Below are 19,065 nucleotides of genomic sequence, written 5' to 3'. Positions count from 1 at the left end.
TACAGCGCTGGGCGTCCTGCACTAGCGAATGACAGCAGCATCGAGAGAGAAATGAGAATGTAGGCAGAAAAATTACAGCCGTGGAAAAGGTAGGCATTTTGCATCCTTGATTGTAATCCCTCGAATGACAAACTCCGAATACCATGTTATCGCAGAAAAGTGACTCAATGCACGAGATGTAGGTACTGTGACATCTCACCTGAAATTACCTTACTTGATTATTACAAAATGCGATTACCATAAGCAATCACTTTACCGTAAAGTGCAAATTTAACAATACACGCATTATTGTTCTGCAAGTAAACCTATTTTATTAGTTCATCGAAGCACATTGAGACTGTTCGCGAATCAATTCATTCGCTATCCATCTTCTACTCACCTGCGGAATGCTCAGCACAAACGAGACCGTGTAGGCCCCGAGTAGGTAGCGATGGCAGCGACGAGCCGTATTAAGTGACTTCATTGGATATTTGACTGCAACCCAGCGATCAACGCCGACCAGCACCAGCACGTAGGTGGACAGGTACAGACTGAACATTTGCAGCAGCTTAAACAGTTTACAGGCCACCATCCCGGCCATCCATTCGACCGTGTAGCTCCAGGCGGCTTCACCAATCATACAGAACCCGGTCACCAGCAGGTCCGCTATCGAGAGATGAAATATTAGCGAGTATATCGCACTCCAGTTGTGCCGGGCCAGTCGCCGGGTTTTGCGGTCTCTCTGGATACTGCACATGGTAGCTATATTGCCCAGCAGCGATACCATGGCCATCGCCGACAAGACAATCACTCGGATCACACCGGACTTGGATAGTGTCGGCGCGTGGGGCAGACAAATGATCCCCGGATGGCTGCTGCTAGTGCCATCGGGGTCAAAGGTTACGTTCATCAGAACGCAGTGTTCCATCGACAGAGTTCCATTCGTTGCCATGTTTGCTTCGATAATATTCTTAGCTGCCGTTGCCAGCATCGGTAGGTAGGTGACGAGCGGAAGGCGCTGATGGAACTGGGAAATGTTCTCCCACGCTGTATTAACAGGGAATAAAGCGCCCGGAACGGTTGGGCCATGCCCCAGTAGATGTGACATTTCGGTAGGGGTGACAATTGCCCCGGGCAGGGAATCTGTCGTGTAGTTTTCCAATATCGATACATTACCACCGTAGAATGATTCGAACAGAATGGATGATAGATTGGTCTCCATCCTTTTTGCACCAGTCTCTGTACAGTCCGGGTTCTCCCGTCTTGGCTTAGAACGTATTTTGGGGTGTAATATTCTGGAAAGCGAACGAAAAAAGGAAGGAGAATTAGTACAATCAGAAAGTTTGTCCTATTGTAATTGAATTTCGGGAAAAGGTAGGTGTGCATTGTATTTGGATTTTTTTTTTCATTTGAGAATTTATTTTACTTTCATTGATTTTGGTCGAGCTTTATTCACACTCAACCGTTGTTCGTATAAGTAATAGGACAGAGACGATACGCTAGCAAACCGATAGCAATTTTTATTTTGTTGAGTTCCTAGAGTGTGGAGTAAAATGTAATAACAGTTGCAACTATTGAGTAGGGTTAAGATGACTTGCATTATAAAAAAACCCGTTTTAATCCACCTAGTGGTGCAATAGTGCCTTTCTCATTTATCCAAACTACGATTCCATGGCTGGTTATGTTTAATATAATGATGGAAATGTCTATTAAATATTCAGTACGATTTACACATACGTACAATGAATCGACAGCTACGAACTTGAGCCACTATATGTCGACGCTGAAACGTTAAGAAATTTTAAATTAGTTTCTCAAATCAAAATCATTTCAAACCAAATTTTGCACTAGTTTTTCAGACCCACTAGGAAAATTTATTCTAGAGGAATTTGAAAATTTTATTCGCGTAGAGGGGTACTTGATGAGAGAAGGGCGGTTTAGGGAAGGGTGGTGAGTGATATGGGGGGATCCCCGTATCCCCCTAACTACGACCCTGTTAAAATACAGAAAACGCTATCGTTTTTTATTGATATTTTTCGGTGATTATATTAAAAAACTCTTACTGTTGACGTTTCAGCTTACTCGAGTTTAAATTTGTTTCCCCCAGCGATAGCAAGAGACGAATGGGGTTAAATAGTTCTGAAGATGGCTGAAATTATAATCGAGTAAGCTGAAACGTCAACAGTAAGAGTTTTTTAAAATAATCACCGAAAAATATCAATAAAAACGCTTTTAATCCACCTAACAGTGTGATGAGACATTTCTTATAGCTCTTATCACTCTCTTCGGATATTATATCGTTTGAGAACATTTAGAACTTGATGCTTCGCGATGTTTTTGATAACACATACTACATGGGATAGTGGCAGGACTCAGAGAATCGCTCAAATCAGCATAGGACAACATCAGTGCTAGAAATCTCAAACCAAATCAATGGGGAAGCGAAAAAATGGCCCATAAAATAGACATACCAACGAATTATTGTTAATGCTCTGTTAATAAAAGTCAGTTGTGTGTATTCCCTCCGACCGGTTGTTTGTCAGCTGAGCTGCTTTCGCTTTTTCGTGGAAAATAGTCGCGCGATCGATTTCCATATCGTATTTTGCTGCCATTCGCTTTTATCAGTTATAGTGCACTGTTTTCGGATCGTACATTTTACATCGCTGGTGATATTATAGATAAAAAGCCGATTTTTCACCCGATTAAACGAACTATCCGTTTGTTCTATCTTTCGGTGCTACCGCTTCTATACAGTCGAAAACAAATGAACGTTATTCTTCATCATACCAGCTGTATCGAACAAGAGAAAGTCGTGCTGATTGAAGATGTTTTGCTGCGAATGTGCCTTGCCTATCATGCCTGGAGTGGTAACCATTTCTTGTGATGGATTTTGTCAGGATAATTATCATGCAGAATGTGCTGTGCTGTCTACTGCAGAGGTCACCTGCTGCAACAGGTACAAGAATATCTGGTGGATGTGTACCCCGTGTACGACGATCATGGACGGCGTTCGCAAGATGCAGGCTTTTCGAGATAAGCGCGAGGCGATCACCAATGCTACTTCATTTACCCCTGCTCATGCGGCTACTGTTGCTGTCGATGTGAATACTGAGTGAATCAATTACCGAAATGGCTGTATCTCGTTTTTCTTTGGCGGAAACAAGTTCACCTCTAGCTCAATCAATCCCGCAAATGTCGTCCACTCGATTGAAACAAGGGTGTAGGGTTGCTGGTTCTTTGGAGTCAAGTAATTCTACAAATCTTTGTTGGCTATTCTTTACGCGTGTCAAGAACACAGTAAGTGAGAAAGATATTGCTACTCTGGTCGCAGAATCACTCGGAACTAATGCTGCAATTGTGAAGAAGCTCGTACCTGAATGGAAGGACGAGTCATTAATGCCGTTCATTTCATTCAAAGTAGGAATTGACGCAAGGCTAAGAAAAATAGCACTATCTCCATCAACATGGCCATTAGGACTCTGTTTCCGACAATTTCACGAAAAGTTTGACATTTGGGAGCCCCCACAGCGCTGAATTTGTAATTAAATTTTGTTTGGAATACTGTATTGTTACCTTTGCTTGTTGCTCGATTGTCTGTGTTGTTATATATTGTTACTGTACATGTTAAATAATTTTAAGTAACAGTCTGTATAGCAGAATTAGCCAAAGACGAAGGAATAAATAAATAATATATCTAAATTGTCATCTTGTAAATAGAATTGTATCCCTAGTCTTAAAACACCTGCGAATTTTCTCATAAATATTTGTTCCCCCTTTTGTGTACCAAACTATATTGTTAGTTTTAAGATAACTGTAAATATTTCCTAAAAATTATTACTATTGAATTCCTTGTTTTAAAATTTTTTCATAAAAAAAATCTTTTGCCCCCTCTCTTGTATATAGAATCTTATTTCTAGTCTTAAGATAGCTGTAAAATTTTTCTTTTTTAAAAAAATATTTCAACATTGTAACCTCCTAGTTTTAAAATATCCAAAATGTAAAAACAAAAGAATTTGGCACCGCCAAGCTAACGCATTTGTGCCTATCAAATAAACGAAATGAATAAAAAAAAATATCTAAATTGTGGTGGGAAAACTGAATTTTCCTAAAGGGGTTATATATTGTACTGAGCCAAAAAAATCGAAATTTTTTTTTGAATCGATTTGAAGTTTATACTTTACTCAAATTTCCAACGCGACTGAGAACTAAGCAGAGGCGGCGCGTCGGTACGTTCAACCTGTTCACTGAACAGGTAGGAACAATCAGACGACCCAAAACCAAATTTGCGTTAACATTACAGCAGTAGCACGTAAACTATCTTTAATGAAAGTAATAATCTCCGAACCTTAAAGTTCGATAATTTGATCTGAACGATAAATCAACCTAGCGTCTCCAGCAGTGCTTTCCTATGATCGGTTCAACCAGAAACATGCACGCATCTCGTACTCTCACCGTATGCTCTAGAGGGAGCAGCTGCATGAGCGACGGCTGGAATAACAGCGTGAGTGTCATAGGCGAGGCTCTTTCTATTCTCTTTTGCGCCGGTTCAAATTAAATATTGAACCAGCGTGCATTGCTGCGATGTACATATGGGCGTTGGAGCTGTGTGCAAAACGAGAGCGCTTTATAATTTTCAAAAACCTTGCACTGTACGTTCGTAGCTATTGGTCGAATGCTTTTTTTTCTTGGGTAGCCTAATAGGATGTTTCTGCCCCTATTACATACTAGTTACAACCTACTTTTGCATCAAAGAAATCGTTTGATGTTTGCATTTACATGCTAAAAATATATCTACTGAATGTGTATAACAGACAAACTCAAATCAGGGGTTGTTCTAATCATGAACGCGTGGATGTTAAATGCCTGTTTGCTACGATAATTTGCGAGGAAAATACAACATTCAAATTTCTATCAAATTTGAAAGAATTAAGGTATTTTCTTAAACCGGTTGACAAATGTTTCAATCTATCCTAAACAAAAGGACGAATAATTCTCGGTGTATAGAAATTAAGATTCTACATTGCAAGTTAATTCAAATCATGCAACGATATATAAGTTTTAATCTCTTTATACATGGTTGTATTGCGTATGTTTCTGTTAAGAAATCTTTTTCAATTCTAATTAGGTGGCAACCTTCTCGGATATGTTATATATTTTTTGTTCTTTTTCTACGGTAAATTAAGCATTCTACAAGAAGTTTGTTGGACAATTCACTGGTGGGATTTGACAATAAATTTGTTTTGGTCAGCTCCAGCGAAATTTTCTGTCGACGAACATTTTTCATTGGTCCTGTTCGTTAGATGTTGGATGAAATCGACGACGAAAGAATCAGCTGAACAGAAACGTCTCATAGAGACGATTGTGACGTTTCAAGGGTTTTGGGGGAATATTGAACAGGTTGACGGTGGAACCACGCGTCGCCTCTGGAACTAAGAAATCAAAGCTTTTTCTTGAAAAAAGCGATACTAGTAGTGACACCATTCAAATAAAATCAACAGTGAATATTTCCATTCTTGGTTTTATTTCCCATTTAAGAACTATTGTGTTTTTTACAACTTAGATTGCATGATGCAGTGATCGAAATCCAAAACTTCATGAAGTATTTGAAATTATTAAAATAAAATTTGTGTTTGCTATTGACAAAATGATAGTATCGCCCCTTTGGCGATTGTTTACTTTTTCGGTCCCACCTATCAGCATTAAAGTATCGCCCTTACGTTTTTTTACAATACCAATTTTACAATTGGTGGGGGTTTGGTAAAAATCGATCTTACTGCCCAAACGGCATAATTCCGAAACCGTAATTTTTGAAGTTTTAAAATTATGCAGAATTAATTTTTCAGAAAATAGTAACAGAGTTCGTGTCTTTAGCGAATTTGTTGAGACTTTATTGCAGTCATGAATATTAACCTGAGAAAATTCACCATAAATACTTCTTGGACGATATACCGTCAAAATTATTTTGTCAAATGATGCGCTGTTTAACGTTTGTAAAACTCATTGAAGATACTAAACCTCTGAAATTGGCGGTTTCAAAATGATGCTATCTTGACCATAAATTACTGTTTTTAAACATTTGACCTATACATATAATTGGTCATAAAACAAAAATCAAATGCTCATCAAAATCGATCAGAAACTTTTTCATAAATTTCTCTCTACATTTGGAAAGTGTTATCCTCGTTATTAATCATATTACGTTTTCGTCTCAACTCGACGCATTCCCAAAATAAAAACCTGTTTTAATCCACCTAGTGGTGCAATTGTGCTTTTCTCATTTGTCCAGACTACGATTCCATGGCTGGTTATGTTCAATACAATGGTGGAAATGAATATTACATGTTCAGTACGATTTACACATACATACAATGGATCGACAGCCACGATCTTGAGATACTATGTGATACTGAAACATCGCTTGAAACCAGCGGCGGATCATGGAGAAAGATCCGGGAGGTCCAGGTCCTGCCGAAAAATTTTCAACTAAGAAATTGTAAACTAGTTTTAATTTTAAAGTAGCAACCCCTCACTGCATACTCCCTCCGGGCCGGTATGATTGACGATTTTTAGAGTGATTGCATAACCTTTCTATATGAGAAAGGCAAAAATGTACCAAAGTCCAAAAAAGTCAATTTTTGTCAAACATCTCAATGTTTCATGCATTTTAAAGTCATTTGGCATCAAAAATACAAATTTGATTTTGAAAATTTTTCATTTCAGTTTATATGGGAATTTGCTGTGTGATTGCACTCTTCAACTCGTAGCTCCGGAACCGGAAGTGCAATCAATAAAAAATTCAATAGCAGCCGATGGGAAGGTTGTACCTTTCATTTGAGACTAACTTTGTGCAAATCGGTCCAGCCATCTGAGAAACAGAGGTCACATTTTTTCCACATTCACACATACACACACATACATACACACAGACATTTTCCGATCTCGACGAACTCAGTCGATTGGCATATGGCACTCGGCCCTCCGGGTCGGGATTAGATTGACGAATTTTAGAGTGAATGAGAAAGGCAAAAACATTTTTAGCAAATGTTGAAAGTTATGCATTTTTTTGGTGAGCAGTTCTATGTTTCATAGACATTAAATCAATTTTAACTTCGCTTCCTATTAAATAAAGACCCTTATTACAGTATATCTCTACAAAAACGAGATCAATTTGAAAATAAATCTGAGGATTATGATTGATTACAGAACTCTGGAATTTTCTATTGGAATGTTTTCAGGCAGGAATTTGATATTGATGCAATTAGACAACTGTGAAATCAAGACCAATAGATCAGTTACATATCAGGAACCATTCCGACAATTTATCAAAAGTCCTCATGATCTGCATCAATAAATTTTCAACTTCAATCAATTTTTTTTGGGTGTGGTGGTGGGGGGGTGTGGGGGGGTTGTATTGTGTTAAACCCCAAAACCTTCTCTTGGCTACGCCGTTGCTCGGAATTATTTATTTCGCTTTTTATTTTCCGATATGTTTCAGATCGAATTGCAGTCAGAAGGTTCGCACAAATGAACATTTTTGTACTGATAAGTTAACAAGTTCCGTCCAGACAACTTGGAAGTGTTCGGTGATTATTTCTAGCGGTTGTAGATAGTAAAATGAAATACAAAATTCGTTTTATCGAAATAATGTTTAGCTTATTTCAATGGATTATTACTATATTGAACAATAAATAGGCGACAAAGAGTAATCAACAAACAACAAGCCATAACTTTTAAAGTATTCAAAATAGATATTTAAAGTCTTTAGTAAAGTTATTCGCAAAAGTAAGAGCTACAAATTTGCTGAAGACATCATTTCGATATAATCACTTCCAAGAAAATTTGTGAAAATATCTCACTCATAAGGGGATTAATCAGCAAAAGCACAATACCAAAAGAAAGGGCATATTACCTCCATTAAATTCTCCAAAGATACTATTGACCTAAAATAAGCCGTTTTGACGTTAATAATAGATTACATGTTTTTGGTCATATTTCTGGCAATGGGAAATGATAAAAATCTTTCGTCCGCATTTAATGTTAAATATCTCTTATGATAATAGTCCGATTTCAACAATCTATAGCTTGTTCGAAAGGTATTCGTTAAAGCTGTCTAAAAACATATAAATTGTTAATCTATGTTGTCAATTTCGGCAGATAATCCAAAAAAACTGCAAAAAACGCCATTTTTACACATTCAAACATTCATATCTTGGAAACTAAACATCAGAATCAAAAACAAATTAATAGCGTTCATACTGTTTTTTAGTTCTTTCATTTAAAATTGGTTTGGATAAGATCGGTTCAGCCATTGCTGAGAAACACGAATGAGAATTTGTCCGTTACATACACACACACAGACACACACACACACACAGACATTGTCCCAAATCGTCGAGCTGAGTCGATTGGTATATAAGACTCGGCCCTCCGGGCCTCGGAAAAAATCTTGAAAGTTTGAGCGAATTCTATACATTTCTTTTATAAGAAATGTAAAAACGATAGCATTTACCAACGGTGACCAAAAATAGAAAACATCAAATACAGAAAACCTACGCAAGTCAAAAAAAAAAAAAAATTAATTCGTTGACGATGTTCAGAGTAATTGCATAACCTTTCTATAGGAGAAAGGCAAAAATGTGAATTTGCTGTGTGTCCGCACTCTTAAACCCGTAACTCCGGAACCGGACCTCGGAATTTAATGAAATTCAATAGCAGCCTATGGGAACGTTGTACCTTGAGACTAAGTTTGATGAAAGCGGTTCAGCCATCTCCGGGTAACCGATGTGCTTATTTTTGGTCACATACATACATACATACGCACGTACCTCAATCATTGCGACACAGCACAACACTTGCTGCGGCAATCTGTAGCGGAGTCTAAATGCGATATAGCTATCATTTCGGAGCCTTATCGTATCCCGGTCAGCGATGGAAACTGGATAGCAGATAAGGCAAAATCAGCGGCGATTTGGCCGACAGGGAGATATCCATTCCAGAAAGTGGTCTATCGTGTAGATGAAGGTTTCGTAATCGCCAAAATAAATGGAGTCTTCTTTTGCAGCTGCTAGGCATCCCGCGCGCGGTGGACGACCGATCGATTCACAGAAATGCTCGACAAGCTGACAGACAGTGCTCCAAGTGACCGGCGAATCACTTGAGGAAGTGGAAGTACTCGCAACGGAGGCGATAGACGTTGTGGAAGACTGGATGCGCGAGAAGAAGCTGACGTTAGCTCACCACAAAACTGAAATGGTTCTGATAAGCAACCGAAAGGCAGTGCAGCAGGCAAGAATTTCGGTCGGAGATTGTATCATCGACTCAAAGCGGGAAGCTAAACAACTGGGAGTGATGATAGACGACCGGCTAAGCTTTAATAGCCACATCGACCATGCATGCGGGAGGGCCGTAAAAGTGATTTCGGCACTATCTCGGATCATGCCCAACAATTCGGCGATCAGCAGCAGTAAAAAGCGACTAATGGCGAGTGTTTCCACATCGGTGCTCAGATATGCAGGGCCTGCTTGGGTGACGGCACTGCAGACGAAGAGGAACACATCTCGGCTGAACAGCACGTTTAGGCTGATGGCCATGCTAGACACCCGTCTAGCGCGTATCGAACTATCTCGTCAGAGGCAGCCTACGTGATAGGTGGAACGATTCCCATAAATCTCCTACTCGAAGAAGATAGCGAGTGTTATAGGGATCGAGGCACGAGAGGAGTCCGTAAACGAGTCCGAGCTGCGAGTGGTGAGTGGCAGCATCAGCGGGATAACGCTTTTAACGGTAGATGGACCCATCGACTAATTCGCTTGTCGGTCTCGGTGACAAGAGCGCACGGGAATGTGAACTTTCACATGACGCAGTTCTTGTCTAGTCACGACTGTTTCAAAAAGTATCTGAACAGGTTCGGCCACGCGAGTTCGCCGTTCTGCACCGCGTGCGGTGATGCAGAGGAGACGCCTGAGCATGTGGTCCTCGAATGCTTGCGATTCGAGCACGAGCAAAACGAGATGAGAACCATTGTAGGTGAGGACGTTAACATGAACAATATTGTCCAAAGAATGTGCGCGGATAAAGACAAATGGGACGCGGTGAACAGAAAGTCGTTCAAATCATGTCAGCGTTGCAACGAAGCTGGCGAGAGGAGCAACGACCATCAACGTAGCAGTACACGGCTTCGAGCCGTCGAAGCTCCGATGAACTGGAAGTTACACTCCAACTTGAATCGCCGGATCGACCATGGTGTAGGCTAGGTCCACCGACGGAGACCAGTTGAGTAGTACGCGACGTAGCACCGGGTTCGGGTCGTCGGGGTGCCAGTGAACCGAACGTCAGGCTTCACCGGAATCGCCGGACCGATCTCGACACCCTACCGGGTAGCTCGAGAGTAGGCTAGATCCACCGCCGGGGATTAGACCGAGTAGACCGCGTCGTACAGCTAGCAGTGGGTCGTTGGGGCGCCAGCACCTACTGGCTGACCCGTTGAGTAGGCTAGATTCACCGCCGGGAACTAGATCGAGTAGATCGGGATGAAGCGGGGAGCTAAATGGCTCACGGAAACGAACAATGGTATCGGCGGAAATCTACCGCTCGGTTTCGAGAGAACCTCTATCGCCGCAGAATTCTCCGTCGGAGTAGGCTAGATCCACTGTCGGGGACTAGACCGAGTAGTTCGCGAACAAGTAAGGGCGGGAGATGGAGGGCTCAGTTGGTTGCGGTGCTAAATGGCACCGTACAGGGAGCCAAAGGGCTCAAGAAATTGTGGTGCTAAAACAAAAGAAGGATCAGTATCTCCCGCTTCCTTCGCCGGGGAAATCTCCGTCGGCGTAAGCTAGATTCATCGCCGGGGACTAGACTGAGTAGACCGCGACGAGATACCACCAGTCGCAGGTCGTCCAGGCATCAGCGAACCGGACGCCCTGCTCCACCGGAATCGCCGAACCGACCTCGACACCTGGTTGATTGGCTCGGTTTCGGGAGAACTTCTCTCGCCGGAGAATTCTCCGTCGGAGTGGGCTAGGCTAGGTCCATCTTCGGGGACTAGACCGAGTAGTTCGCGAACAAGTCTGGTGCTCAACGAGTAAACGGCGCTGAATGGTGCGAGAAGGGAGTTTCGGTGCTAACTGGCACAAGGGAGCCGAAGGGCTCGGTGAATTGGACAGTCTGAAGTTTGCCGCCTAGATTGTCTTCGTAGTGGAGGAGCACTAAGTCTCGACTCACAGCCATGCAGAAATTGCTAGTTTGTATGGATGATGGAGTATTGGTGGTATGTCGAGGAGTGGTGCTGTAACCCTGCGGAACAAACGAACTAGTAAGTAGTTGAATTAGAGTGTGTGCTATGCACATAAAAACCCCTCCCCGAAGGTTCTGGGCAAGAGCAGTGGTTTTTTAGCAGGTCGGGTGATGGCAGCCCAGACCCGTTCCCTGAGACATTGGGGTTTTTGTACATTTTCCCTCAGGTCTCAGGGTTTTCCTGAAAATTTTGTACTGCTCTCTAAAAAAAGAACACACACAGACGTTTGCCGAATTCGACGAACTGATGGTGCAAGCGGGTGCCTAAATGTAGGTAATAGCGCGATTGCCGGACTAATAGAAACGATCTCACTCTTAGATGGAAACAAAGTAAAGCTAAGAAAGCTATCAATAATAAATCCAAATCTTGGCTATTCTGGGAATGCAAACTAATCATTCAAGGTAAGCCCGAGAAGTTTCAGCATTGTTCACTACAGTAGTATCCTATCCGTTATGAGTTAATAGTTAATGCTACTAAACTTTTCCAATGGGTTGTTGCTAAACAACATCACTATCCGTCTCCTGGCTAGGACGTTTCAAGGTAAGGCGCTAGCTGTTCTCGCAAGTTAGTTGTTGCATCGTTGCATGTTCAGACTCAAACCAGGAAGAGTGCCTAGTGACAGTATGATCGATACTTCGATAGCTTTGTAATTTTCCTGTATCCAACGAATGGGATGCAAAGCTTATCAAAATAGTAGGTCAAGCTCCGCATCAGGATGTAGCGCCAAAGCTTCACATTAAATTTTAAGTCAAAGCTAGAAAGCATCTGTATCACTACAGAGCTGGATAGCGATGATTCTGGCTCTGTAGTCTTACAGATGCTTTCTAGATATCATTACGAGTAAATGACACACATGAATGGCGTAAAGTGGTGCACAAGGGTGGATAATAAAATATTAACAGTGCCAATTAGACGAGAATAACGTACGTAATGTGTCGTGGCAGTTGGTTCCAATGTAGTTTTGAGTGTTTTTGCATGTCGTTCGTGAATAATTTTGGGAAAATGATGTTTTCAACAGTTCTGTAAGTTTGGTTTGAGCGAACATCTATATGGACGAAAATCATATTAAATTTACACTAACAAACAGTTTCCCTTTTATTGTAACCACCAGATTTACAGTATGAACGTGAAATACGATAGTACCTGAAGGAAAATACATGGTAGACGAATAGTTGCGCTGTTACATATATACGCATAATAGTTCTAACATCCGCATCAATAATGGAGAAGGTGCCATATTATGTACATAAGAACATCTATAAACTATAACTACACTATACCTATATGCAACCCTTCCAGCACATGCTATTTGTATAGGAAGAAAGTGTCAAAGGTCAACCGTACTAGCACCGCCAATGCACACAAATAATCTCGACACAGCAGTGGTGGCGCTGTTTACTGCAACTAATTCAATTATACTGTTTATCGTGTTTGCACTTTCAGTCGTGCTTGAACATTATCCAGCGAAGAATTTACTGCGAGATGCATTTTCTGCGTTGCTTCGATGTTATTTCTTCTTGGTACTACGAAAAGATTTGCGTAGTAATTCCTCTGAAAAGAAGCGTAAACAATTTCAATCAGTTACTCGCACTAGATTTTTTCTTCAGTCCCAGGCAAAAAAGTTATACCTACGTATTCAAGTAAATTTTATCAAGAGTTTCAATGATTTCTGTACTGGCCGGACGTTGGCTTCCCGGAATCGGGTAATAATATTTGTATGATGATGATTGCTCACGCAATGCCCGCGGGAGCTTTTTCTTGGTGAGAGGAACATTCTCGGCATTGCCTAATAGCCTCTGGGGAGAGCTCAACATGCTTTCTTCAGAGCTCGTCAAAGCTATGGTGAGGTCTTGTTGCTCATAGTATATAGCTGCTGTTTCTTCTTTTTTTTTTTTTATATTTCGTTTATTTGACACGGCTCATAGCGGTAGCTAAACGGAGCCGTGGATCTTTCATATGTTAACAATATGTGAAAATTAAAAATAAAAGCAAATATTATTGATTACCCGATGGATCTCGTGCGCGCAACTTTTTATTGCGAGCGGAGACCTTCTTTCGCGGCTCGCCTACTGCGTCATGGGGATCATTTAATTCTCTTCTATCGTTGTCTTGGTGCTCAGATGGTCTTTCCTGCTTATTACCCTTACGGGTGACCAGTGTAAATCCGTCGTCATTATTTTTATCTTCTTCGCCGATATTGCTTACAGTGGTATTTGGGGCGCTGGATGCTGCTTTTGCAGTTGTCAATATGGACTGAACAGCTGCCACAAATTTTGCAACCGTTTGTGGTTCAGGTATTGGTATTGAAAACTCTTTTTTGGGTTGGTTTTCCGTGGATTCGTTGGGAATCGGTAGTGATGAATTCTCCTCTGTATCTTCCGCGCAAGGTTGTCCGTGGTGTGCTGTCTGATTACAATACTTGCACGTAGGAGTTTGCCCCTCGTGGGTGCATAACGTAGTTTGATTAATAGTAGATTCGTGGGTTTTAAGTTTTATAGTCAAGTGGGAGGGGATAGGTTTTTCGATCCGCATCCTCACCACAAGAACACCGTTAGGTGTACCCGGGAAGAAATTTCTCCACGTATCAGGTGTAACGGATTCTACTTCTCCGTATCGCGACATGTATTCTGCAACTAGATTAGGAGGGGTACGTGGTGATAGGTCATGTAACTTTACATCTACATAGTCTTTTTCTATATACACGGGAATCTTAATTCCAACTTTATCACTTTCAGCCACGTGCTTCAAGTTGTTCAGCAAAACAAAACGTTCAGCTTTGGCTAACGTGTTGAATGATATGAGTACTACATTGCGAAGATGATGATACTGAAGGTACATAACCTCCTTGAGCCTAAGCTGCATCTTCACCTTCAGCAGGTATTCCACTTCACTAAAACTCAATCGTATTGAACAGAATTTAAAGTCAACGACCGCTGTGTTGGGTCGGAGCAGACTTTTTTCGTCAACTTTACTCATGACGGCACGAATAAATTGAATGTTTCCTTTGTTCTCGAGACAATGCACACTAGATCGAGAGGTTGCTAGCTGTTGTTCACTTGGTTCGATTGTACGTCTGGCTTGGGCAGAAGTAGAAAGTAGACTGCGAAGGATGCTGTTTCTTCTTGTTAGTTGCGGTTATGGATCTACTTTGATGTTTCTCTCTACGTGGCTGGTAGTGGATTACGGTTAAGGGGTACTAGATACAGGTGATGTTTGCTGTACAGGCATTACTAATTAGCCATTATTTTGCGGGCTGGATGAGGATTTTAGAGCAGCGGAAGTTAAGGTAAAACGCACCCTCAGGGCAAAATGCGGCTCTTACTGAGCTTGCTGAGCATTCCTGGAAAACAAAAACACCAGCCGGAAATCCGTTATAGCAAACATACTGTCAAAGTTTCGAAACCGTACATCAATTGCAGCCCTAGATATAAACTAAAACAATAACGTAATCTTTTGGTGTAATTATCATGGCTTCCTGTGGTACACACCAAAAAATATGAATTTTATCGTTGACGTAATTGCAAACATGATACATTTTTAAAAAACTGTAATTCACAAAATGACGAAATATAACCGTGTTCTGTTTAATTTTACATGAAACGGATACTTTACATGCGCAATGACATAATATTATACTTACTGTCATTCAGAATAAACGCTATATGTGGAGTAAAAATGCGTGATATCCAAAATTCAACGCCATGTAAAATTAAAATCAAATGTAAATCTAAGTCGCATATGCTCGCATATGCCAGGGTCAGGAGAAGAAAATTAACACGATTTTTACTAGGTGTGTATTTTCACCGTTATTTGTTGTTCTGTCGCACTATGAATGAAAAATCTATCAAATAAATCACTTTTTGTTAGATATAGATCATTGGGAGTGAAATGTCCTATTCTTTGATCTTGCTGATTTTTTATCCGAAAACTGAAAAATCGTTCTGAAATCCAAATAGCTCCGAAGGCGATGTAGTAGAACACTTTTATGAAGATTCGTTTTCGAGCGCTCAGTCGAGACAGAAGTGTTTCATTGCCGTGCAGTCTATAGCGACAACGAATAGTGCGAATCCGCGTTCAAGGTTATCTTGCGCACTCTCCGTCTCGTCGAGGTTTCAGTATTTGTTCCCTTCTTTTGTGTTTCTGTTCCTGAGTACCGTTAACCGGTCAGTGACCAGTGAAGCAGTGTTCTTCTAGTAAGCCGTCTACATACACAAGTTAAGTATTAGTTTACGTTTCCCTTCTTGGTTGTCTTACTAACTTGCACTGGACCCGTGCAAAAATGACTTCCCCAAAGTATATCCTAGCTCGGCCACCAGGCCCTTCGTGATCTTCTTCCGGACCAAAGTCAAAAAAGTGTTTGAATCTTTTGAACATTTCTCGAGCTCTGACGGATCGGTATTCGGCCGTGATAGAAATATCGAAAATTCGCCCTGATTAGCTTCGGGTGGTTGTTAACAGTTGACACGGAGGTCGTGATTTGTTTTCTGCTAAAAGTTATGAGATTACATTTTTTAACATTTAATTCCAGTAAACATTTACAACACCATGTATAAAAGATTTGTGTTTCATTGTGAAAAACATTATAGTCATTATTATTTCTAATTTCTAAAAATAGATTCATACAATCCGCATATATGAGAATTTTAATGTTTTTTTTAAATAAGAGAGATGTCCTAAGTGTGAGCCTTCAGGAACCCCCGAAGAAACTTTAATTATATCAGATTTCATCTCATAGAATTTTACTATTTGCTGGCGATCTGTTAAATACGACTTCTTCCAATTGAGGAGTCTCATCTCGATTCCCAATTTTTCAAGTTTGAAAATTAACATGGGAATTTCCAGTGCATCGAAAGCTTTGCTTAGGTCAGTGTGAAGAGTTTCTATATGATTTCCTTTATCCATGGCATTTAACGAGTAATCAACAAATTCTAAAAGGTTTGTACTAGTTGAACGGCTTTTTAAAAACCCATGTTGTGAATTTGTTATTTTATGATTGACTTGGTTGAAAATATTTTTATTTATGATGGATTCGAAAAGTTTGGGAACGCAAGACAGAATGGCAATTTCACGATAATTGTGAATATCCGATTTTCAACCCGATTTATAAATAAGTATTAAAGAATTTTTTTTCCAATCTTTTGAAAAAATACCAGATTCTAGTGACTTATTGAACAGCAAGAATAAAGGTGACGTGAGCTCAGTTGCTAAATTCTTTATGAAAGCAGGTGGAATTCCATCAGGTCCTGAGCCTTTAGTGGCATCTAGACCATTGAGACCAGACAATATATCTTGAACATTAATGTGACTGACACCAACATCTCTTGAATAATCAGGAAGATAAGAAAAATATTCAAATTCACGATGAATAGTTAGAATAAGTTTCTTGAAAAAATGTTGCGAAGAGATTACAACAATCTTTTGAAGTTTCACCCCCTCTCCCATCCAAAGACATTTTTGATGGAAAGTTGCATGAATTCAACTTTGTTTTGATGTAATTAAAAAAGTTTTTTGGGCATGACTTGATCTCATTTTCAGTTTTTGCATTATATACAGTTAGTGCCGAAGAAATAGCCAAAGATAGTTGATCACGAATGTTGAGATATTTTTTCAAATTATCCTTATTATTGTGTTTCCTGTAAATTTTGTGAGCTTTTTGCTTCTGATTGTTTAAATTAATAATTTCCTTGTTGAACCTGACTGGATTTTAGGATGCATGATTTTGTCGTTTTTTCGCTAGTGGAACTTCCTACTGTATTATTTGCCATAAAATATTATAAAAGAGTTCCACTGCACATTCAATGTGCTCTTGATTCTTTAAAAGGGACTGGCAATTAGCACTGCTTAATTTATATTTAATATTTTCATAATTTGCTTTTCTATAATCGAAGACGTCCTCGAAGTCACAGTCAATGGAATTATGATTCTTGTGCACAAAAATCGAGAGTTCTATTGCTGTGTGGAAGGTTTCATTTTTCCATAAGGGAGAATGAGATTCATCAACACAGAAATCTTCATTAATCGTTGCATAAGATGAGTCTAGAAGTGCTAACCGGTGTCCTTCCGCTGAAAAATCGATTTTGGGACCTCTCACATCGATTGCTCATCCGAGGCGATATCTTCAACTCGTTTGTAATCGCAAATTTCCAGAGTCTTGTCGAGCTTAATTCTCAAACCCGATTGAATTGTCTTCGATTACATGGCAAAAAATATCAATCTCTCTTCATAGTATCCCAACCGTGTCAAACTCTCTCATGCTTCTGGTTCAACTGTATTCTTCGACACATCCATGAAATACGAGGTTCGTAGAATCCCGGATCACATACGTCCGCAAGTGATCCCAAGAATCTTTATTAGTAAATTTCGAAAAGTCGACTGCAACAAGATGTTTTTTTAGAGAACCCTCAGCAGTTGGCAAACTTCATGGAGCAATGGTGAACTAGGAAGCTGGCTACATTCGATAATCCCCAAAATATCGACGAAACCTTGGTTCGAGGGGATGGATGAGGGTCGAGATTTCATTCGTGTGATGTCTCGGCTCATGTCCATGGACGCTCATCTCCGACGTATTGGGCTCGCAAATAGCGGTATCTGCACCTGTGGCAACGGTTATCACGATATTGAACATATTGTCTGGGCATGCGCCGAATGCTGTTCTGCCAGAACTCAACTATAGGAATTCCTACGGGCCCGCGGAAGATCCCTAATGTTCCGGTTAGAGATGTACTGGCAAGCCGTGATCTCCTCTATATGTCCCTCATATACACCTTCATAAAAATCATCAATATTCAGATATAACTGCCCCTATTATTTTGTTATCATTCTCAGAAGTGCCCTCTTTTGCCTACCATACCCCAACGATGGTTTGATACGACTCCAATACGACACAAAACATCTTTGTCGAATGACCCAACAACACGAGACTTACAGCACAACATCACACTCGCAACGCGATGTGTTGGCGATCAGCCATACTTCGAAATCGTCTGGAGGAACCCCTGCCGGCTCGAGGAAGACCGCCCGGCGTACCAATACATGATGCATTCGTCCGAATCTGTAATCCTTACCGTTGATTCCCGATGCCGGAAACTCCCCCCCTGTCAGCTTTGTCCATCCTGTCTCTGATACACAGATGTAGCACCCCCCCTCACTCTTCTCCCCCTTGAATATCTTCCCAAAATTTATGTGCCCTTTGCCATCTAGTTTTAGTTGATCAATATATAATCTCGTCACGACCACTCGCCCAACAGTACCACTACTTAAAAATAACCCTAATTAATACCCCCCATCTTAATAAAAATTGACTACCCCTCTAGTTATTTCTAGTTTTAATATGTCTGTAAAATGTTCCGATTAGTAAGTAAATAATTGTTCCAATAATATCCCTTCTAAAATTCCTAAAGTGCATTGCTATACAAAAAAACCGATTTAATCCACCTAGCAGTGAGATGAGACATTTATTACACATTTCACTATTGGATTAGTTTGCAGAACTCACGAGAAGTAGGCACCCAACTAGAGGTGGGATGAAAACAGTTTCTAGTCTTGCACGAATAAAATCTCGAATAAACTGAATAAATTAAAGAAATCAACAAAACGACCGAAATAAAAAAGTAAAGCAAAAAATGAAATAATAGGTTTAATAGGGTAAATTCATAAAATGAGTAGAAAAATTAAGGTAAATCAAAATTATAAAACACACGAATCAAATAAAATTGAATCATTAAATAAAAATTAAGATTATATTTAGAAATAGTTGTAAGATTAATAGAATAAATTAACTCATGCTAACAAAT

The 19,065-nt window shown here is 40.2% G+C and overlaps 2 protein-coding genes across 2 annotated transcripts in view; one reads left to right on the top strand and one right to left on the bottom strand.

Moving 5' to 3' along the window:
* Positions 1-379: 379 nt before the first annotated feature.
* The window catches only part of LOC131694611 (gonadotropin-releasing hormone receptor-like), a gene marked incomplete at its 3' end in the record, with an annotated part of 206,229 nt that continues 187,543 nt past the window's right edge, over positions 380-19,065 (bottom strand). The window contains exon 2 of the mRNA XM_058983088.1: positions 380-1,274. Coding sequence (XP_058839071.1) covers positions 380-1,201 — 822 coding nt within the window. The remainder of the gene's footprint in view (positions 1,275-19,065) is intronic.
* On the top strand, positions 9,187-9,624 carry LOC131694610 (uncharacterized). Its single transcript, XM_058983087.1, has one exon. The coding sequence runs from the start codon at positions 9,187-9,189 to the stop codon at positions 9,622-9,624; it is 438 nt and encodes a 145-aa protein (XP_058839070.1).

The sequence above is a fragment of the Topomyia yanbarensis genome, unplaced genomic scaffold (genome assembly GCF_030247195.1).
Source record: "Topomyia yanbarensis strain Yona2022 unplaced genomic scaffold, ASM3024719v1 HiC_scaffold_11, whole genome shotgun sequence".
In the NCBI taxonomy this organism is placed as follows: domain Eukaryota; kingdom Metazoa; phylum Arthropoda; class Insecta; order Diptera; family Culicidae; genus Topomyia; species Topomyia yanbarensis.
This window is presented reverse-complemented; position numbering and strand designations above follow the sequence as displayed.

Bases quoted from the DNA above. Each gene is read 5' to 3' on its own strand.
- LOC131694610 (XM_058983087.1), top strand. From the start codon at position 9,187: ATGCGCGAGAAGAAGCTGACGTTAGCTCACCACAAAACTGAAATGGTT.